The sequence below is a fragment of the Bufo gargarizans genome, chromosome 4 (genome assembly GCF_014858855.1).
Source record: "Bufo gargarizans isolate SCDJY-AF-19 chromosome 4, ASM1485885v1, whole genome shotgun sequence".
NCBI classification, from domain to species: domain Eukaryota; kingdom Metazoa; phylum Chordata; class Amphibia; order Anura; family Bufonidae; genus Bufo; species Bufo gargarizans.
Genome location: NC_058083.1, coordinates 386019528 through 386043663, shown reverse-complemented (window position 1 = coordinate 386043663; position 24136 = coordinate 386019528). Strand labels below are relative to the sequence as shown.

The following is a 24136-nucleotide window of genomic DNA, read 5'->3' as shown; positions in this document are numbered from 1 at the left end:
AAGAGGGGAGGCCGCCATGTACTGACAGAGCGTTACCTGGTCCTGGCGGTCAGGGATGAGGACTGTGTTTCCCAAGGATCATATTCTACTGGGAAATACAGGGCACAGTATAATACACTAGAATCTATATAATATAAAGATATTAGCCCTACTCCCAAATAATAATACATACAGGCCCCAAAAATTATGCAATAGGCATTCACCTGACAGCAAAGAACTTTGGATTCTGTGACTGGAGGTACATTAGGCAGTCACAGGATAAAAAAAAATAATGTAGGCCAGTACAAATACATGTCAAATACATATGTTTAAAATAACTAAAAATATAAAATTGGATTAAAAACATAGCTAATGAAATCCCCCCTCTTGAATAAACCCCAAATGATAATAGGTGAAATTCAATTACACGTGGTCATCACAGGTGTTGAATTCCTCCGAGATCCATGCCTCATTCATTTTTAGAAATGTGAGGTAGTCCACACTGTCGTGAGCTAGGCGAGTGCACTTATCGGTCACGGTCCCCCCTGCTGCACTGAACGTCCTTTCGGGCAGGACACTTGACGTGTGACAAGCCAAGAGTTCCCTGGCAAATTGTGCCAGCTCTGGCCACAAGTCAAGCCTGCACACCCAGTAGTCAAGGGGTCCCTCGCTTCTGAGAGTGTCTACATCGGCCGTTAACCCGATGTAGTCAGACACCTGTCGGTCTAGGTGTTCCCTGAGGCTGGACCTGAGGGCAGCTGTCGATGAGTTGGCTGCAAGAATGATCTTATATTCGAATTGACCAACACATCTCCAAACCGTCCTCTTTTTGCAGTCGCTATAGGATTGGTACCCGCACCTGTTTCGCTGTGGGTGAAAATTCCTCTGCCAGCGCCTGCAACAGCAGAATGCAGCATCTCTCACAGCAAGGCCTGGAAATGCTGCATTCTGCCAGCCTCTGTGCTGCTGGTAACATGTCTGCCAATTTGTGTTTGTACCTGGGTTCTAAGTACGTTGCCACCCAGTACAGGTCCTTGACCTTTATGATTTTTATACGGGGGTCCCTCTTCAAACACTGGAGCATGAAGGCCCCCATTTGCACTAAATTAGACCTGTTGGAGTTCCCTGGCTCCTGCTCATCGCCCAGGAGAATGTCGTCCTCGGTCTCCTCCCCCCAGCCACGGACAACACCAGGGATCCCAGAAAAGTTTAAAGCATGCTCTTCTTGCTCCTCCCCCCAACCACCATCCTCCTCTGACTGCTCTTCAGACTCCTGCTGACTTGTCCCCCTCAGCATTGCGACTTCCTCATCTTCCAGCTCCTGCTCCTCGATGGCTTGATCAATGACACAACGCAATGCGTGCTCCAGAAAGAAGGCATAAGGTACGATGCCACTGATGGCGCCCTGGTGGCGACTAACCAGTTTGGTGATCTCATCAAATGGCTGCAGAAGTCTGCATGCATTGCGCATAAGCAGCCACTGGCGCAGTGAAAAAAAAACAAGCTCCCCAGAACCTGTCTGCAGAGTTCGTACAGGTAGTCGTTAACGGCACGTTTCTGCTGGAGCAGACTATCAAGCATATATAAGGTGGAGTTCCAGTGCGTCGGGCAGTCACAAATCAGACGTCTGACGGGCAAGTGGTGTCGCCGCTGCACGTCAGCAACGCGATTCATGGCCGTGTAAGAACTTCTAAAATGGCCAGAGATTTTCATGGCTTGCTGCAAGACGTCCTGGACCACGGGGTATTTGGCAACGAATCGCTGCACGACTAAGTTCAGAATGTGTGCCATGCACGGTACGTGTGTCATTTTGTCCTGTTTCAGTACGCTCAGCAGATTGGCACCGTTGTTGCACACCACTTTACAAACTGTCAAATTGAGCGGGGTTAGCCACTGATCGGCCTGTGACCATAGAGTTGAAAGGAGTGCAGGACCGGTGTGGCTCTTGGCTTCCAGGCACAAAAGCCGCAGCACAGCATGGCAACGTCTCACCTGACACTTCAAATAGGTTCTGGGGAGCTTGGGGGGTGCAGCGGAAGAGGCGGTAGCAGTGGAAAAGGAGGAGTCAGCACAGCCTAGGAGGAGAAGAAGAAGAGGCAGGCTCGCATGCAATCTGTGGTGGTAACACCAAATCCACATGGGTGCCATGGGTTACATGCTTGACGGCCGTCAGAAGGTTCACCCATTGGGCAGTAAAAGTTATGTACCTTCCCTGCACTTGTTTGCTAGACCATGTGTCTGTGGTCAGATGTATCTTGGCCCCGACACTGTGTGCCAGAGATATATTAACTTGCCGCTGAACGTGGCCATATAGTTCAGGCAGGGATGCCCTTCTGGGAGAAATATTTCCTTCCGGGGACCTTCCATTGTGGTGTGCCAATGGCCACAAATTTTCTAAAGGCCTCTGAGTCCACCAATTTATATGGCAGTAGTTGGCAGGCTAGCAGTTTTGACAAGCCAGCGGTCAGCCATTGTGCAAGAGGATTATCCAGCGTCATAATTTTTTTACGCTCGAACATTTGGGCCACGGAAGCCTGCCTTGTGCCAGATGAACGTGATGACGGCACGGTGGAAGGTGGAGTGGAGGACAAATGGGAGGAGAGAGGAGAAGAGGCAGGACGTGGAGCGCCTGGAGTGTGGCTTTGTGGGTTCTGACGGCGTTGCTCCCACTGGGCTCGATGATGGGGGGCCAGGTGCCTACTTAAGGCGGTCGTCCCAAGGTGAGTGTTGGGCTTACCCCAACTTATGCGTTGACAGCTGATGGCAACACTATTGTCAGCAGCTGACACGTAAAAAAAAGCCCACACTGCGGAGCCAAAATTGAACTGAACAGAATGGAATGCTCCAAAATGCATTCCGTTCCGTTTAGTTGTGTTCCCAGACCGGAGCGCAAACGACAACATGTTGTATTTTGCTTTCCGTCCTGGGAAAAACGGATCCGTCATGACCCCCAATGCAAGTCAAAGGGGACGGACCCATTTTCTCTGACACGATCTGCCACAATAGAAAACTGATCCGTCCTTTATTGACTTTCAATGGAGTTCAAAATGGATACGTTTTGGCAATGTTAAAGAAATGTTAAAGATAATACAACCGGATCCGTTCATAACAGATACAGATGGTTGTATTTTCAGTAACGGAAGCGTTTTTGCTGGACCCTGCCAGATCCAGTAAAAACGCTAGTGTGAAAGTAGCCTAGGCAGAGATATCAGGAACTAGACAAAAACATTTTTAATGGTAATAATTTGCAGGATATGTGGAGAGATACTGTATAAGTAATAAATTATAACTGACTAGAAGGTTAGTATTTGATGGATGAGTTCTGCATTCCCTGGTAGTCTGATCTATCATGAGGAAAATCGATAATAACAAAGCAGCATGGCCAGTTAGAGGTCAAGGGCACATTTTAAAATCGTGTGCTGATCAATTAGCTGGAGTAGTTACTAATATGTTTAATTTGTCCCTGAGATTAGCTCTAGTTCCTACATGTATTAAAGGGGTGTCTCACTTCAGTAAGTGGCATTTATCATGTAGAGAAAGTTAAGGGGAACCTGTCATGTGGATATTTGATTATAATCTAACCAATTATATACAATCATTAACTACTAAAAAGTGCCTTAGATGTATGGTGTGACAGATGGTTACCTCATAATATACACACAAAGATGCCACATGCCGCATGCTAATGAGCTGATTTGAGTCCAGTGTGATGTCATTGAGTCCAGCGTTTATTTTAGTTCACAGCTATAGCCACTCCCCTGCCCACCTGCTGCTGATTCATATGGAAAAAAACTGTCAATCAGCAGCAGGTAGGCGGGGAGAGTCAGGAGCTCATGAATATTCAGGACTCATTATGAGCTGGAGCTTTTCAATACAAGATGTTGGCAGATTGACTGGGTCAATTAAAGAAAGTGACCCAGCATTTTGTTAAGAGAATCAGTCACTTATTTATGTTGCCCTTAGTTAGGACACCATAAAACTGCTGACAGGTTCCCTTTAATACAGACTACTTACTAATGTATTGTTATTATCCATATTACTTCCTTTGCTGGCTGGATTCATTTTTTCATCACAATATACACTGCCCGTTTCCATGGTTACAGACCACCCTGCAATCCATCAGTGGTGGTTGTGCTTGCACACTGTAGGAAAAAACACTAGCCTATGTGTGCTCCCATGGTCTCGGCCACCAGAGAGGCTGACGCTTTTTCCTATAGTGTGCAAACACGACCACCACTGATGGATTGCAGGGTGGTCTGTAACAATGGAAACGAGCAGAGTATAATGTGACGGAAGAAGGAATCCAGCCAGCAAAGGAAGCAATATGGATAATAAGAATACATTAGTAAGTGGCTTGTATTAATTTTCTCTACATGATAAATGCCACTTGCTGAAGTGAAACTTCAATAATCCGCAGCACTCGCCAGTAGTTGGTGAAAAATTTTGATTTTTTTCAATCAGACAGCTAGATTACAGCCACGTTTCGACCTTGGTTGGTTTTTATCAAGCAATGAAGTCCTATATCCCAAAGTGCCTTAAATAGTGTATGTAGGTGGGTATATTAGTGGGTGTGTATAGTCCACAGGCATGTGCATAGGCATTTGACGCGATACTGTGATCAGTGTGGATTGTGGGGCTATCGCAGAGATCATCATTTACAAATAAGGTATAATAGAATGTATTGATTTTATCACTATGTGTGTTCTAAGGCAAATCACTTTGATGTTATTGATGCTTTTCCAGAGCTCTCCTGTACTTGAACCATGTTATGTGTAGACATAAGTATACTCCCACCCGGGAGGAGGGACTATACACACCCACTAATGTACCCACCTACATACACTATTTAAGGCACTTTGGGATATGGGACTTCATTGCTCTATAAAGACCAACCAAGGTCGAAACTTCGCTGTAATCTAGCTGTCTGAGTGAATAAATCACAATTTTTCACCAACTACTGGCGATTGCTGCGGATTATTGAAGTTTCTGGAAGAGTCGGGAACCCCAGCCAGGATCCCTATCTGCGTGCACCATCCGGCTTGCAAGCCTGTTTACTAGTCTGTCCCTAAGTATGTGGGATGAGTAGTGCTGTCAATCTTTGAGTTTTTCTACTTGCTGAAGTAAGACAACCCCATGAAGCGAGACAACAAGCTACTACTATTGTCCTAGTGCCCAGGAAGCAGGGAGTTAGATGTTTAAATGATTATTGATCAGTGGATTACACTGATTATTATTAAATGCTTTAAGAGACTTGTTTTATCCCATATTAGGGCAAATATTCCGGTTTCCTTGAACAGTTATCAATTTGCTTGTAGGAGTAATAGATCATTGGAGGATGCAATTTCAATTGCATTTCATTATGCCTTGTCAAATATAGAGAAACCAAATATGTATGTTAGAAAGTTAGTGTTTACCTATGAGTTTAAAAAAAATCATATATATATATATATATATATATATATATATATATACACAGTGGATATAAAAAGTCTACACACCCATGTTAAAATGTCAGGTTTCTGTGATGTAAAAAAATGAGACAAAGATAAATCATTTCAGAACTTTTTCCACCTTTAATGTGACCTATAAACTGTACAATTTAATTTAAAATCAAACTGAAATCTTTTAGGTGGAGGGAAGAAAACAAAATAATAATAATAATAATAATAATGTGGTTGCATAAGTGTGCACACCCTCTTCTAACTGGGGATGTAGCCGTGTTCATAATTAAGCAATCACATTCAAAATCATGTTAAATAGGAGTCAGCATACACCTGCCATCATTTAAAGTGCCTCTGATTAACCCCAAATAAAGTTCAGCTGCTCTAGTTGGTGTTTACTGAAATTTTCTTAGTCACATCCTGCAATACCAAACTAAACTGCAAAGTCATGACAACTGGGACCCTGCCTTGCACCTCAAAACCTACATCACCAAGGGTACCTTGACCGTCATCAGGCAGAACAACCCCAGATCCCAAAGTGTGTCTCAAAGGAAAGAAAAGGTGCATGCTTACCATTACAGAACCGTGAGTAGAACGCCCCTGCAGCCTCTAAATGTAGAGAAAATAGAGAGAGTAGATGATCTAACATTTCTGGTGCTTTATATTACAAGTGATTTGACATGGTCTATTATTATTAGAGGCGGGACATTGAATCCGTCGAATCCACAAATCTCTCAAATCTTGTTGGATTCGTGGACTCGAATCCCGACGTAATTTAGTCAAATTCGAATATCGATATCCGCCGCCATGCCGCACAGCGTGGTGGGTGGGTGTATCAACAGAGGAAGGAGGGGCTGGGGGCCGGCATCTGGATTAGGAATGACAGCGGGTACCGGTGCAGTCCCTGTATTCTAATGCACCGGCCCCGCTCACTTTAGTATAATCTTATCTAACCTGCATTGTTAAGATATAATAATTATGTGTAATCCAGCTGTATTACTTACAACATTAAGTTCCGTAGCAGAAAGGAGGGAGGCGGCGCGTCACTCACTACGTCATGCACCTGCACCGCACACTTTATGAATGAAGCAGGCGGCACGGACGTGTGACGTAGTGAGTGATGCGCCGCCCGCCTGTCCTCCCAGCCTGTCTCCTCCCTCCTCTCTGCTACGGAACTTAATGTTGTAAGTAATACAGATGGATTACACATGATTATTATATCTTAACAATGCAGGTTAGATAAGATTATACTAGAGTGAGCGAGGCCGATGCATTAGAATACAGGGATTGCACCGGTCCCCATTGTCATTTCTAATCCAGACGTCAGCCCCCAGCCCCTGTATTGGGGGTCATTCACACTGCAGGGACACTGTTATGAGGGGGATCTGTGGATGGCACAGTGCCATCCAGAGATCATCATAACAGTGCCATCCAGATATCCCCCATAACAGTGCCATTCAAAGATCTCCCATAACAGTGCCATTCACAGATCTCCCATAACAGTGCCATTCATAGATCTCCCATAACAGTGCCATCCACAGATACCCCATAACAGTGCCATCCACAGATCCCCCATAACAGTGCCATTCATAGATACCCCCCATAGCAGTGTCATCCACAGATCCCTCCCATAAGTGTTTGGATCACTTTGTTTCTTACACCTTTCACACAATTCTTAAATAGAGGATTCGTAGGATTCGAGATTCGAAAGATTTGATATAGTCGAGAACCTATTCGGATTCGGATTCGAAAAAAAATTGATTCGTCGCACCTCTAATTAATATGTTCTTTTTGGTAAAGAAGACCCAGCAAAGATTTCTCTTTTTGAGGGAGGCTGAGCTAAAGAAGGTAAACCTTCCTTCACTGCTTTTACTGAATTATTATAGAAGCATATAGAGAGTATTCTCTGTTATTTGATCACAGTTTGGTATGGTAGTACCACTGTGGAAAATAAGAGAGATATGTCTAGGATAGTTAAAGGGGTTCTCCGGCCAACCCTATTATATGTCCTTTAATTTAACCTGTTGAAGAAAGCACTTCAGATGGATACTGACCCTTAGACTCGCTGCTGATTCCTTGCTCCAGAGTCCAGTCACGTGACTCCACTCCACAGAATTTTTTTCCTTCCTTCCAGTGATGTCCCGTCTTCTGTCTTCCGGCCCGCTGCAGTCGACGGAACGACACTGACATCACATTTGACTGCTACTTGGAAAACTTTGGGGGTAGATAAAGGCTTGTATTCCTGATGCATGCTCAGTACCATCCTAGTACTGAATAAGTGTCAGGGTCTCTGCACTGAACCGACCATTTTAGTTGACCGCTCTGTTAACTGCTGCAAGAAGCCTTCTGTTTTAGCAGTGTAATTGCTGTGTGTATGTAGATACAGGGTCCACTATGGATGGCACTTTTACAGACTCCACTGTGGGTGGCACAGTTATGGGGTGACTGGGGTCCACTCCTGGTGGCACATTTATGGGTTCCACCGCACCGAAAGACTCGCCTCTCCTGGGATTTTGGCCTACAAAATTCAGGGCAATGTAGAAACCTGCCCATCTGCCTAGTGCTTTTTAATCAGAGTATCGTACAGCTGCTCAGCTCATCCATTTTTGTGATGACAGATTCCTTTTAAGTAACCTTACAATATTTTAGTTTTCTGTATTTTATCTCAAATTTTACAGTTTTTATATTATGTGCTGTATGTTTTTTCTTTTTTGATAAAAGGGTAAAAAGTTTTTTTTTTCACCAGGTTTTATTTGTAACTGACATGAAAATTGTAATCCTTCCTGCGAATTTTGTGATAACAAATCTGTACATGCCAGATGTGACAGTATAAGGCTAGGTTCCCACTGCTGTTGTTGCATTTTTTGGGCATTGTACTTTACAATTTTTTGCATATGCAGGGGACCACTGGGGAGTGTATGTAGGATAGGAATGGTAGTTGTGGCTCTGAGGATTGCGATAGTTTTCACAGATCATGGATGTGGTAATCCCTATTCTTGCACTTCCCAGGGCTATGCAGTGACTGGAGGGCTCACCTTTTCTTCCCTTGGGGCACATCTTGGTATAGGGATTCCTGGCTAGTGTTGATTGGGGTGCATTTGATGTTGGATGTTTTGCTGGGTGCAAGGCAGATCTGGTGAACGATGGAGACAATGATCAGTCCTGTTTTTTTTTCAATAAATAAAGTCCCTCTTTACTAAATTGATGATAGGGAATGAAGTGCAAATAGCATCAAAGGCACAGTTCCATAGTATGTCACAGTGCAACATTCTCTCAATAGCAGCATATGGACAGCAACAATGATGGTGATTATAGTACTCCCTCTCTCTAAAGACACTTTGCAGTCTCTCAGATGACCACAGGCATGCAGTAAGGTTCTTGTAAAGTCCTTCCGCAACTCCCGGATTGAGAGATGCAGAACTGAGATATACTGTAGGTGGCTAATCCATCTCAAAGAATGTATGCTTTTGCACAACTACCTACCTTCCACAGCAGCAAAGCCTTTCTGTCATAAACAATCACAATACCTTGCTGTCTCAGTCCAATTAATTGCCTGGGGAGTTCTAGAACTTCTCAGATATCTATTCTCTCTTTGTTTCAGGAGTACTTTTGTAGTTTGGCTTCTTTTTGGGCAGTTGTAGGCTCAGATACTAGGGTTCTCTGAACTTGGGCCTAGTTGTGCAGGAGGTCGACGGAGTGATTCATCCAGGTTACTTCAGACTACGTTCCCTCAACACTAACTAGTCATGGTGCAGACCTAGTCCATCTCCTGACAACCTAATACAATTTGCCAAGTTGTTAACCATATGTTGTCCATCATACAATGCCATTAAATGCATGTTTATAACAAATCACAAAATTTTATTCAAGAATCATTGCATTCATTCTGTTAATAGAAACTAACCCTTTGCAGTAGTCCTTCTGGGGAACTGTGCATACAATTGCATTAAAGAGTGTAGTCGACTATACTTTTCAATTAAACAGAGAATAATTTGTTGTATACCAGCCAGACACTCAATTGTCATACTTTTGGCAAATAAGCACCTTAGAATATCTTCAGAATTTCTCAAAGTAAGATAATGCTCCAACTTTATCTTATTTCACAGCATTTTACATATGTATTAAAATTAAAAGGTTGTCATAGTTTTCCTGTGTTACCCTATTATGTATATATATTTACAGCAAAAAACTTTATTTCTTTTTCCAACAGAATTCAAAGTTTAATGTGAACATTAACAAGTAAGTTTTACTGTTTATAACAGTAATTTATTGTATGTAGGTGTTCTGGGAAAACATGGGCAAAATTAAACTGATTTGTATTTCAGTTCTCTTAACTGGATGTCCTTTGCATTAAATAATTTATGAATATGAAGCTCTGTTCACATTTGCGATGCAAATTTCATTATAAATGGACTTAAGGTTCCTTTACAATGGCCAAACATCGGCCAAGAAAATCAGTAACAAGCTTTCATACAATAGGTGCTGCCAATTCCCTGCTGAATGAGCGAAACACAAAAACATAAATCATTGTTTGCCAGCAGAAGATCATGCCATCTAAACATGCTCTGATGCCAGCAAACAATGATTCTGTATGGGGACGTAATTGCAGTGGTCTCCTTCACTGACGAAAAGATCCTTGCTGGCAGTGGCGTACATAGAGAAGTAAGGGCCCCATAGCAAGGATCAAACCAGGCCCCCCATACAGGACAGAAGGGTTTCTGTCTAAACCCCTTTCGATGGCCCTCATTTGCTAAAAGTTGTTCCTTTAGAGGGTAGAGTCCTGGCCAAGTTTTCACTACCAGTAGAAGAGGGGACGATTCCAACTGGGCCCCTTTTGCCCTTGGCCCCATAGCAGTCGCATGGTCTGCCATTATAGTATTTAAGCCTCTGCTTGCTGGGAAGAAATACTTCCTTCTTGACAATCGACTTCTAAATTGTTCAGTGTAAAGGGACCTGCTTCTGAGTAACTGATGTTTGAGCCAGTGTTAGTTACTGCATCTGTCATGCGGATGGTGGGGCACATCAAAGACCGATGATCATCTACAGTAGATAAGAGCAGCCTGCTTTGAGGACATTGTAGCTGTCAATCAGGGAGTTGTGGTTGGTATAAACTGTAGTAGTGGGCACAGAATTAAAAGAGTTGGTTCCCAGGTCAAGAGATTTACACCAGATACGAAGTTGGCAGAGCATTTTGAGACTTTTGGCTTGTGGATAGAGCACCCAGCTTGAGCAGAGGAGAGTGTGGTATGGGGCAATAAGGAGAGATGGCATAGACCGCCAAGTGGGAAAGCAGTGACTGCTTCCCCGTCTTTTTCTAGCACCTTACACAGTAGTGGATCCCATCCCATGTGTGGTTACCCCCAGATCAGTCAATTTTCCATTGTAGGACTCATAGCTAGAGATCACAGTGACCTGACATTCTGTGTGAAACACAGCAAAGCCATTGGTGGTATGTGTCCATAGACATGACAGGTTTATTACATGAGGCATCTGGTGTTTCAATGCAAGTAGTGAATAGAGCTGCTTGAGACAATGAGTTAATATATATATATATATATATATATATATATATATATATATATATATATACAGTCCTGATCAAAAGTTTAAGACCACTTGAAAAATGGCAAAAAAATAATATTTAGCATGGCTGGATCTTAACAAGGTTCCAAGTAGAGCTTCAACATGCAACAAGAAGAAATGGGAGTGAGACAAAACATTTTTTGAGCATTCAATTGAATGAAAACAACAATTAAACTGAAACAGTCTGTTTTTCAGCTGATCAAAAGTTTAGGACCACACCTCCCCAAAAAAACTAAACCCCCCCCAAAACAGAAATCCAACTTCCAAACATGAACGAACTCAGTAATGAGTAGCTCCGCCGTTATTGTTTATCATTTCAAAAATTTGTTTTGGCATGCTTGATGCAAGCGTTTCCATGAGGTGAGTGGGAACATTTCTCCAAGTGGTGAAGACGGCCGCACAAAGGCCATCTACTGTCTGGAACTCTTGTCCATTTTTGTAAACTTCACTTGCCATCCATCCCCAAAGGTTCTCAATTAGATTTAGATCAGGAGAACATGCAGGATTGGCCAAAAGAGTGATGTTATTCTCCTGGAAGAAGTCCCTTGTCCTGCGAGCATTGTGTACTGTAGCGTTGTCCTGTTGAAAAACCCAGTTGTTACCACACAGACGAGGGCCCTCAGTCATGAGGAATGCTCGCTGCAACATCTGGACATAGCCAGCGGCCGTTTGACGCCCCTGCACTTCCTGAAGCTCCATTGTTCCACTGAAGGAAAAAGCACCCAGACCATTATGGCGCCCCCTCCACTGTGGCGCGTAGAAAACATCTCAGGTGGGATCTGCTTGTCATGCCAGTAACGTTGGAAACCATCAGGACCATCAAGGTAAAAAAAAATCTCATCAGAGAATAAAACTTTCTTCCACCTTTGAATGTCCCATGTTTGGTGCTCTCTTGCAAAGTCCAAACTAGCAGTTCTGTGGCGTTCAAGGAGACGAGGTCTTTGAAGACGTTTTTTGTTTTTGAAGCCCTTCAGTCTCAGATGCCGTCTGATGGTTATGGGGCTGCAGTCAGCATCAGTAAGGGCCTTATTTGGGTCGAGGATCGTCCAGTGTCTTGCTCAGTGCTGATGACATTTTTTGGGGTCTTCCACTTGACTTTTTTGTTCCATAACCCTCAGGATCATTTAAGAAATTCAAAATGACTCTCTTACTGCGTCCCACCCCAGCAGCGATGGCGCGCTGTGAGAGACCCTGCTTATGCAGTTCAACAACCCGGCCACCTTCAAAAAGGGAGAGTTTTTTTGCCTTTGCCATCACAACGTGTGACTACCTGACAGAAAATGACCATGAATCCACATCTTTGCACAGATTTGACCTTTTAAATGCATGTGGTCCTAAACTTTTGATCAACTGTTTCAGTTTATTCGTTGTTTTCATTAAATTGAATGCTCAAATTTTTTTGTCTCACTCCCATTTCATCTTGTTGCATGTTAAAGCTCTACTTGGAACCTTGTTAAGATCCAGCCATGCTAAATATAATTTTTTGCCATTTTTCAAGTGGTCTTAAACTTTTGATCAGGACTGTATATAGATATAGTGGATATAAAAAGTCTACACACCCCTGCTAAAATGTCAGTTTTTTGTAAAAATAAATAAATAAATAAATAAAAAAATAAAAAAATGTACCACTCAATTCAAAAAAGGAATATAATCTTTTAGGTGGAGGTAGGAAAACAAAAAAAAACTTAAAATAATGTGGTTGCATAAGTGTGCACACCCTCTTATAACTGGGGATGTAGCTGTGTTCAGAATTAAGCAATCACATTCAAAATTATGTTAAATAGTGCCTCTGATTAAGCCCAAATAAATTTTCTTAGTCACATCCCACAGCAAAAGCCATGGTCCACAGAGAGGTTCCAAAGCATCAGAGGGATCTTATTGTTAAAAGGTATCAGTCAGGAGAAGGATACAAAAGAATTTCCAAGGCATTAGATATACCATGGAACACAGTGAAGACAGTCATCATCAAGTGGAGAAAATATGGCACAACAGTGACATTACCAAGAACTGGAAGTCCCTCCAAAATATATGAAAAGACGAGAAGAAAACTGGTCTGGGAGGCTACCAAGAGGCCTATAGCTACATTAAAGGAGCTGCAGGAATATCTGGCAAGTACTGGCTGTGTGGTACATGTGACAACAATCTTCCGTATTCTTCATATGTCTAGGTTATGGGGTAGAGTGGCAAGACGAAAGTCTTTTCTTACGAAGAAAAACATCCAAGCCAGGCTACATTTTGAAAAAACACATCTGAATTCTGACCAAAAGCATGTGGGAAAAGGTGTTATGGTCTGATGAAACCAAGGTTGAACTTTTTGGCCATAATTCCAAAAGATATGTTTGGTTCAAAAACAACACTGCAAATCACCAAAAGAACACCATACCCACAGTGAAGCATGGTGGTGGCAGCATCATGCTTTGGGGCTGTTTTTCTTCAGCTGGAAACTGGGGCCTTATTTAAGCTAGAGGGAATTATGAACAGTTCCAAATACCAGTCAATATTCAATATTGGCACAAAACCTTCAGGCTTCTGCTAGAAAGCTGAACATGAAGAGGAACTTCATCTTTCAGCATGACAACGACCCAAACCATGCATCCAAATCAACAAAGGAATGGCTTCACCAGAAGATTGCAGTTTTGGAATGGCCCACCCAGAGCCCAAACCTGAATCCGAACGAAAATGTGTGGGGTGATCTGAAGAGGGCTGTGCACAGGAGATGCCCTCGCAATCTGACAGATTTAGACTGTTTTTGCAAAGAAGAGTGGGCAAATCTTGCTAAGTCAAAATGTGCCATGCTGATAGACTCATACCCAAAAAAACTGAGTGCTGTGATAAAATCAAAAGGTGCTTCAACAAAGTATTTGTTTAAGGGTGTGCACACTTATGCAACCATATTATTTTATTTTTATATTTTTTCTTCCCTCTGCCTAAAAGATTTCAGTTTATTTTTTTCAATGGAATGGTAAGGTTTATAGGTCACATTAAAGGTGGAAAAAGTTCTGAAATTATTTATCTTTGTCTAATCACAGAAACCTGACATTTTAACAGGGGTGTGTAGACTTTTTATATTCACTGTATATTCATAGTTTTGTGGCAAAAGATTTTGTAAAACTTGTAATTAATACATTTATATCTATGCTCATTCTGAAATTTGAAGTCAAGGAGGCGGTTCTATCAGTGATTGACAGCCTTCACTGTGCATAGCTGTCAATCACTGATAGGACCGCCTCCTTAACTGTAAAGCCCAGAAAGAGCAGGAATTTAAATGTATAAATTACAAGTTTTACTGAATCTTTTCCTAAAAATCTCATTCTATTCAGTGTCACCTGCTCTATAACCTGCTGCCTGCAGATTCCATTTCATTTGCAACAAGCTCTTGAGGAGCCAGAGAAGAAGATGGGAGTAGTAGTGGCTCCGACTATAGGATGCATCACAGAGACCTCCCAAAAGCCTTCGCTCCCTAGTACCGGTGCAGTGCTTTCTTTCTTCTCTAAGGTCACTTCCTGTAGTTGGGGTTCCTGACTGATGGGAGTTTGGGTTGCCCTTGATGTTTGTGTTTGTATGGGTGCCTGGCAGAAGATGTAGTAGTGCACTGGCCAGTGTGTGTTGCTTTAGGAGTCAGTAACCAGGCCAGGTTTAACACAACAAATGTCCTTCTTTACTTTAATGCAAAATAGGAGTTGCAGTACATCCAACAGCAGTTTGTATACAGTGCAAATTCTCCCCAGATGTATGTACATGAGTTAGGCAATGTTGTAAGCAATGGCCCTCTGATTACACTCTCTTGCTATAGCAAAAGCAGAGAATCCCACAGATATATGTTAGTCTTTGGATTCTTGAATCTGGAGGCCTGAGGAGAGAAACATATAGGGCCAGATTTATCATTAGCTCAGGTCAGAATAATAGAGTGAAAAAGTCCCCAAAAAGTCCCAAACGCTAAAACTGCGCACAAATTTGCGACTTTTTTCTGCTCTGCACTATGCTCTCCAGTTTTCTGAAAGTGGGCGTGCTTTCTTATGTAAATGAATCTCTAGACAGATTTACTATTGGGACTATTTAAAAAGTCGCAAAAAAAATCGCAAAAAAAGTAGCAATTTCACTCCAGTGAGACTTTTTAATAGAACATGCGACTTTTTCATAAAAACGTGCAACTTTTTCGTAAAGATGTGCAACTTTTGTAAAGCTGCTTACTGACGGATAAACTGCTACCGTCAAACCACATTTATTACAGTCTTAAAGGGCCAATCATAAATCTGACTTGGCTAAAACTGACTTTAGCCATATGTTAAAGTGGAGTGAGCTGTCAGAGTCATGATAAATCTGGCCCATAGTGTCTGAGCCCTACCTCTTTTAAACTCTCCATACAACTGTCTAGAACTCTCTAGAGCTAGGAGTGGAGCCAGCCCACACCCTAAGCTCCCTAAGAGGGCTGAGCCAAGATAATTAATCCTGGCCGTGCCTACATCATGCTCAGACATTCTCAGTATACACTACATTGCTTAGAATAACATCACAAAACAATTGCGGATACTCCTATACCGAAGTGCAGAATATTTTCATGATGACAGGTTTCCTTTAAAGGGTTTCCCCAGGACCAGAAAATATGTCTGCTTTCTTCCAAAAACAGCACCACACCTGTCCACAAGTTGTGTGTGGTATTACAGCTCAGCCCCATTCATTTTAAGAGAATTGACCGGCAATACCCGGCACTACCCATTGACTGGAGTGGTGCTTTTCTTGGAATAAAGCAGCCAAGTTTTGCTAATCCTGGACAATCTGTTTTAGACGCCGGTCTAAATAAGCCCCTGCACTGGCGGTGGATCGCTGAAGTTATGTAAAGGTGCCGGCAGTATCCACCGCAGATTCTAAATGTAAGACAGCTTTCTTGCTGTCTTACATTTAGACCATTTTTTTACACCTAAACCAGATGTAGAAAATGATGAATGATGGAATCTGCACTAGATACAGTACAGACCAAAAGTTTGGACACACCTTCTCATTCAAAGAGTTTTCTTTATTTTCATGACTATGAAAATTGTAGATTCACAATGAAGGCATCAAAACAATGAATTAACACATGTGGAATTATATACATAACAAAAAAGTGTGAAACAACTGAAAATATGTCATATTCTAGGTTCTTCAAGGTAGCCACCTTTTGCTTTGATTACTGCTTTGCACACTCTTGGCATTCTCTTGATGAGCTTCAAGAGGTAGTCACCTGAAATGGTTTTCATTTCACAGGTGTGCCCTGTCAGGTTTATTAAGTGGGATTTCTTGCCTTATAAATGAGGTTGGGACCATCAGTTGCGTTGTGGAGAAGTCAGATGGATACACAGCTGATAGTCCTACTGAATAGACTGTTAGAATTTGTATTATGGCAAGAAAAAAGCAGCTGAGTAAAGAAAAACGAGTGGCCATCATTACTTTAAGAAATGAAGGTCAGTCAGTCCGAAAAATTGGGAAAACTTTGAAAGTGTCCCCAGGTGCAGTCACAAAAACCATCAAGCGCTACAAAGAAACTGGCTCACATGCGGACCACCCCAGGAAAGGAAGACCAAGAGTCACCTCTGCTACGGAGGATAAGTTCATCCGAGTCACCAGCCTCAGAAATCGCAGGTTAACAGCAGCTCAGATTAGAGACCAGGTCAATGCCACACAGAGTTCTAGCAGCAGACACATCTCTAGAACAACTGTTAAGAGGAGACTGTGTGAATCAGGCCTTCATGGTAGAATATCTGCTAGGAAACCACTGCTAAGGACAGGCAACAAGCAGAAGAGACTTGTTTGGGCTAAAGAACACAAGGAATGGACATTAGACCAGTGGAAATCTGTGCTTTGGTCTGATGAGTCCAAATTTGAGATCTTTGGTTCCAACCACCATGTCTTTGTGCGACGCAGAAAAGGTGAACGGATGGACTCTACATGCCTGGTTCCCACCGTGAAGCATGGAAGAGGAGGTGTGATGGTGTGGGGGTGCTTTGCTGGTGACACTGTTGGGGATTTATTCAAAATTGAAGGCATACTGAACCAGCATGGCTACCACAGCATCTTGCAGCGGCATGCTATTCCATCCGGTTTGCGTTTAGTTAGACCATCATTTATTTTTCAACAGGACAATGATCCCAAACACACCTCCAGGCTGTGTAAGGGCTATCTGACTATGAAGGAGAGTGATGGGGTGCTGCGCCAGATGACCTGGCCTCCACAGTCACCGGACCTGAACCCAATCGAGAAAATCTGTTGGAAGACCATTTCAGGTGACTACCTCTTGAAGCTCATCAAGAGAATGCCAAGAGTGTGCAAAGCAGTAATCAAAGCAAAAGGTGGTTACTTTGAAGAACCTAGAATATTACATATTTTCAGTTCTTTCATACTTTTTTGTTATGTATACAGTTCCACATGTGTTAATTCATAGTTTTGATGCCTTCAGTGTGAATCTACAATTTTCATAGTCATGAAAATAAAGAAAACTCTTTGAATGAGAAGGTGTGTCCAAACTTTTGGTCTGTACTGTATATACCACAAAAGTGGAGTATATCTGTTTGTAAATGGCCATCCTAGCCAATTCCATATCCTTCTGTGTAATTCACTGCTGATTACGGGAGGCTCTTCCATGACTCGATTAGGTACTAAAGTGATGAAGCATTGGTGTCTGGGGCACACTGTCTGATGGAAACCCCATGGTGGCAGAAATCCCAAAGGCAAAGACCTGTTAGCTGGTTGCCAATTGTTATTTACATCTAAATAAATCAATAGTTAAAGAATTCCACATTAAAGAATTAAAGTGTCTCATGGTCCCACGTCTCAAAATAGTCATTGTTATGTCTTCATACACGTTCACACAGTGTGCAGTTTGACATTCAGCATACACTATTCCTGTTTTCCAAATAAGAGGACTGTTCTAACTAGTTTATTGGCAAAAAAAGGAGTATTTGATGATTGATCAATTGATTGGTAAAACTATAAGAATACAAATAACATGAATAAGTATATAGCATAGCATGCACTGTAACATGTGTATAGGGCTCATTCAGACAGCCGTATGCTGTCCGCGAATATGCGGATCAATTTTTTTGCGGACAGTTCAGCATGTCCGCCAAAAAAAAAAAAATGACTGCATTCCGTTTTTTTGCTGACCCATAGAATTCAATGTGGCCATGTCCTGATTTTCACTGACAAGTATAGGGTATGTTTCATTTGCTTTGCTGAGCTATGGAAGAAAGGGGCCCCTTAGAAGTGAATAGGGCAGCATCTAATAGCAAAAAACGGCATCTAATCCGCAAAAAAACTGATTTGCATTTTTGCAGACAGCTTACGGCCATGTGAATAAGCCCTAACACTGAAGCACATGGCAAAATGGCTGCCTGTACAAAGAGTGCATGTCTAGCTAACAGATTTCCCTGAGTGACAATTATAACTAACTATCATATTCTAACCCTGTTGGGCAGAACAGTCATCATACAATATACTGGCATACAGGTTATGATAACATTTAGGCATAGAGTTTATTGTAGCTTTTATTGGAACAAATTTTATTGGAACACTGGGAGAATCATCGAATTTATCATGAGGGGAATATTTGAAGTCAGTTTTGCTTAAAGGATAACTGTCACACTTAGACCCTAATTTCAATTTTCATATATGTAGTTACTAATAACATGATATTCCAGAATCAGTTACTATTAGACTGACTCACCCCATATTTAATAAGATTCAGCCCTTAGCAACCAGTCTGCATAAAACTGCAATTTCACTATTCAGTTAAGATGGTCGCCACTGCCCTCACCCTGAGGCTAATCCCGCCTGCCCTCACTAGCCAGTAACAATAGCCCCCCAAAAGTGTCAGTAACCAAAGCCCTCCCCCCCTAAAGGGTTAATCTCCTGCAGCACAAAGGGGTCCTCTTACCACATGTTGCTTTCATTTATACACTGAGCAGATGGCAGATCTCCCTTCCCTGTTGTGCGCTGCTTCGACTCTGCATTGTCCCAGTCTGCTGAGTGAGGGAGCGTCTGCCAAGCGCAGGGACAGGGAGAAGTGCACACAGCCCAGGCACTGTTATCAGCTGCTGGAGAGGACCTGGCTTTAATCCTTTACTTACAGTCCCTGGCTGTCTGTAATCTGACCTTGCACGCTGCGTGCTTCTGCGTCCTCCGTCCTTCAACAGATAGACGGACCATGCCTAGCAACCTGATTTTAAGCACAGGTAAAAATAGGCAGTACAGGGAACAAAACTGTGGAATTAAGGGGTAATTAAATACACAGTGAAAACTTAAAATAGGGCCACCAAGGAGATATTAATCACCACTATCCAATACTCCAGAAAATAAAAATATGACAGTTATACTTTAAGTATCCTGTCACGGAACCCACCGTGACCTGGGCTCCTGGAGGGAGCTGATGGACAGCCTCCTTCCTAGCGACTATGGACCTAGGAATTTGGAGACCCCCCTTGTTTGGTTGAACCGGGTGTCCGGGTCCCAGGGATGGATGTTGCGGTGGAGCCAGGCCCTACAGCCATCCAATTTCCCAATTTAACACAGGCTCTGGAAACCCAAGGCCAATGACCATGGGCTATCTCTGCAAACGGAACTAAAGAGGCTGATTGTACCCTCAGGGACATCCCCAAGTGGACCCGTAGAGGGTCTCACTTGGTCTGCCGTCCTATAACTTGGGGGAGCCATGTGACGATATGGTCATCAGTTTGAGTTAAATATGTACTGGTGTTGGATATGTGTAATTATGTTATGTTGTGTAACTTGTTTCAAAAGACTGTTATCTCCCATTGTACTCTGAAAGAGCTCAGGACAATGACATTTTGACCAGGCTCCTGCTAGGTCTTGCAGGAGCCAAGCTTTCATGCCAGCATTTGCCAGGAAAAGAAAATTCAAAAATGAATCCCTGGATTTAATTGTTGTTTATTTGCTCTGTATATGACAGCAATCATTTGTCATGCTTTGGTGGTATTATGAATATCATTTACATATTATATTTAGAAGTGTGCTAGATGTACCTGACATTATTTGATGTGTAGCTAAGACCAAACATGTTAATGTGAAAAAAGTTGCTATATAGTGTTCTCCTTTGATATAAATGGTCAACCTTAAAGCCTCATTCACACGTCAGTGTTTGGTCAGTGATTTCCACCAGTGATTGTAAGCCAAAGCCAGGACTGGAGCCTCCACAGAAATAAGGTATAATGAGAAGATGTGCTCCTGTTCTGTGTTTAGAGCCTCACTTGGTTTTGGCTCACAATCAGGCCTCATGCACACGACAGTATGTATTTTGCGGTCGCCAAAAAACGGATCCACAAAAAATACGGATGACTTCTGTGTGCATTCCATTTTTCCGGAAAGGAACAGCTGGCCCCTAATAGAACAGTACTATCCTTGTCCGTAATGCAGACAATAATAGGACATGTTCTTTTTTTTGTGGAACGGAAATACGGAAATGTAATGCACACAGAGTAACTTCCGTTTTTTTGGGGGAGCCATTGAAATCATAGCAGACACAGGAAGAAAATACGTTATTGTGCATAAGACCAAAACACGGACGTGAATCAGGCATAACCCAGTAAACCAGTGCTATAAGGTACCTTAGGTATAGTCACTTGTGTGTTATTCTTAATTCACTCTTTTTTTTTTTTTTTTTCTTCTAAGTGGAACTTATCAGGGAAAACTTCTCAAACTTGACTGAAAAAATTAACATAACAATTTCCACAAAACTAGTGGAAAAACTTTTTGAACAGCATGTATTTACAGTGGAAGAGATGAATTGTGTGCTTGCTGAAAAGACTAGCCACACGGCAGCAAGAACACTTATTATGATGATTATTTTAAAAGGTGAAGAATCCTGCAACTTTTTTCTCCAGCTTCTTAAAACATTTGATGAATCTCTTTTTCGGGATGTTTTTGGATCAAGTGAGTACTTAAACTCTTGATGTTTAAAGAATATGGGTACTGCAAACTACAATAATGGACTTTAAATGAATGTTTTCTCAGGAAATGACCAGTTGTTTAAATAATGTTTTTATAATAATTTTTTTTGTGGTTTTAGTTTTAATGTTCCATGTCACCATCTATAGTTTAAGAAAATACCTAAAATCATGCAGTTCTTGCTCTGGAATCTAGCTCTAATAATATGTCAAGACTTGTTCTGTACAGGTAACTTTTCAGTAGCCATCACATTAGCATCACAGTCAGAAGTATAATGATAGGTATAACATTTATATAGATGACACAGGGTACACCTTTCACAATAGGTAATATCACAGCTAATGTACTCCCTCCTGACTTTGCACCGATCACATGCCTAGAAAAATCTCCCTTAGGGCTCATGCACATGGCCGTGTTTCACGGCCGTGAGCTGTCCGTGGAACCACGGGCTGGATTCCTGCTGAGAGCAGGAGCGCACGGTGTCATTGGTTGCTATGACGCTGTGCGATCCCTGCTGCCGCCGCAATACAGTAATACACTGGTATGATCTATACCATAGCATTACTGTATTGCGGCGGCAGCAGGGAGCACACGGCGTCATAGCAACCAATGATGCCGTGCGCTCCTGCTCTCAGCAGGAATCCAGCCCGTGGTTCCACGGACTGCTCACATCCGTGAAACACGGTTGTGTGCATGAGCCCTTAATAGTCAATTAGGTCCTCCAGTATATTGTGTCTATGGGCCAGGTCACTGCTCTCAGAACAGGATGTCTTGACATATTGTAGGCTACAGGAAGCAGGCCGGGAGGACAGGCGCTGGCAGCGTGAGTCATACGTTATGCGCCCACGCCGCCTGCTTCATTCATAAAGTGGGCGGCACAGGCACGTGACGTATGACTCACACTGCCAGCGCCCATCCTCCCAGCCTGCCTCCTCCCTCCTCTCGGCGAGCGCTTGTAGTTGTAAGTACCGGTAATACACAGCGCTCCTTATGCGATTATATACATACGGTAACCATGAACTATTAGAGATACGATTATACAGTGAGCGGGGCCTGTGTAGTAGAATAGTCACTGCACGGGCCCCACTGTCATTATAAAAGCAGATGCCGGCCCCTAGTCTGTGTATTGAGGGTCATTCACTACAGGGACACTTATGGAGGGGATCTGTGGATGACACATAGCATAAGATGCTATATGTGTCATTCACAGATCCCCCCCCCCCCCCCCCCCGATAACTGTTATACACAGATCCCCCATAAGAGCCACCCACAGATAGTGAACAGAGCTTAGCCCTGTCCAGGCCATTAATACTAGTCGTGACGTCACTGGGCCTGCGGTAAACACAGAGAAGGCCACGGCGCTACTGCCAGCGCCGATGCCTTCTCAAAAGCTGATCGGCAGAGTTCCCCCGCCGATCAGATGCTGATGATCTAGCCAGAGGATAGATCATCAGAAAAAAAAAAAATGCAGAACCCCTTTAACTGCATCCACCAGGATTGAAGGAGATATTAAGGCCTGTTTATCACACACCATTCTTAATAAATCTTCTCCTTGGTGTTCAGTTCATTAGAAGAAAGTAAACAATCTGAATGTTGCTTTAAAGGGAATGTGTTATAAAATGGCCTAATGCTTAACTCAAGTTATGTTATTTTTAATTTTACACATGACTACCTATATTTAGGTGCAAAATCTAGCAGTTTTCACACTGGCTAATAAGCCTAATAAAATGCCAACAATTGCTGTTCTGTGTAGATCTCTTTTCAGCAATCATCTCATTGTTATCATAGACAGGATTACAATGGCAAGTAACACTACTCACAGCAGATCATGGTCACGGCCTATCTACTTGCTTCCCTACACAGTGCCCTTGACTAGAAAAACTCTCTCATAGAACACATTATGTTCTCTTGCCCATTGTGGTCTGTGGTCCATGTGGCTGCTCTAAAGCAACTCTAAATCTGGTAAAATGACTGCCTCCATAATCCTGAACAGAAAAAGGCAGAAAGATTTGTACAATCCGAAAATAAAAGCAGTTTAGAAAAAGGAATATGTTTTACTATCAGGGTTTAATTGCAAAAGAATTATAGAATAGATTCCTTTTAAATAAGGCTACTTTCACACTAGCGTTTTTTGCGGATCCATCATGGATCTGCAAAAACGCTTGCGTTACAAAAATACAACTTCATGCATCCGTCATAAACGGATTTGGTTGTATTATGTCTTCTATAGCCATGACGGATCTGTCCTGAACACCATTGAAAGTCAATGGAGGACGGATCAGTTTTCTATTGTGCCAGATTGTGTCAGAGAAAACGGATCCGTCCCTAATGACTTACATTGTGTGCCAGGACAGATCCGTTTGGCTCCGCTTTGTCAGGCGGACAGAAAAACGCTGCAGGTAGCGTTTTGATGTCCGCCTCCAGAGCGGAATGGAGACGGAACAGAGGCAAACTGATGCATTCTGAGCGGATCCTTTTCCATTCAGATTGCATAAGGGCAAAACTGATCCGTTCGGACCGCTTTTGAGAGCCCTGAACGGATCTCACAAACAGAAAGCCAAAACGCTAGTGTGAAAGTAGCCTTAGTTGACTTTTTTTTTATAAATGTAAAACAACCTCTCCTTTTTTTCCTCACAAGCATTCTGTGACAGAAAAGAAACATTTGAAAGTCTAATAAAAGGAAAACCAAAAAGAGACAAAGGTGAGAAAATTAACTCAGAATACCAGAATGTAACATATTAGTTTTAGGAACGTATTCACACTGCTTCAATAGTGTTTTTATTAGTGAAAAATATATCATCCAGATGTTTATTATGAAAAGGAAAATATTTCTATTCACTAAATACATTTTTGACATGGTCTAGTTATGGCTTTTTGAGGTGTTTTCATTTCATAGTTGTACATCTAGAAGAAGGCACTTAAAGAGACACTATCATTAAAAGTTTTTAATCACATATTAACAGCCTTCAAGTCAATATTCCATGTAATTGTATTTAACAAGAAACAGGTGGATAGTTTTCTGGATATAACGTTTGATGTCACTCCATACATTCTACTTTCTGTCCTGACTCTTTAACTTCCTCTGTTATTTGTACTTTTAGCACAGCAAACAGCCTTCCTTAACTATTTTATTCAGACCATTCACACCAACCAGAGAGGGCAGGAGATGAATGACTCTGTTAGAGCATCACACAAAA

At 42.3% G+C, this 24136-nt stretch overlaps 1 protein-coding gene across 5 annotated transcripts in view; it reads left to right on the top strand.

Annotated features, from left to right (window-relative positions):
• Window positions 1-24136, top strand: part of NLRC4 (NLR family CARD domain containing 4) — a 204396-nt gene that overhangs the window by 99264 nt on the left and 80996 nt on the right. For 4 of the 5 annotated variants that reach the window (XM_044292148.1, XM_044292151.1, XM_044292147.1 and 1 more), the window contains exons 2-4: window positions 9631-9659; window positions 20664-20924; window positions 23578-23640. In XM_044292148.1, the coding sequence (XP_044148083.1) occupies window position 9659; window positions 20664-20924; window positions 23578-23640 (325 nt within the window). In that variant the 5' untranslated portion in view covers window positions 9631-9658. The remainder of the gene's footprint in view (window positions 1-9630; window positions 9660-20663; window positions 20925-23577; window positions 23641-24136) is intronic. The other variant, XM_044292150.1, reaches the window with a different exon arrangement.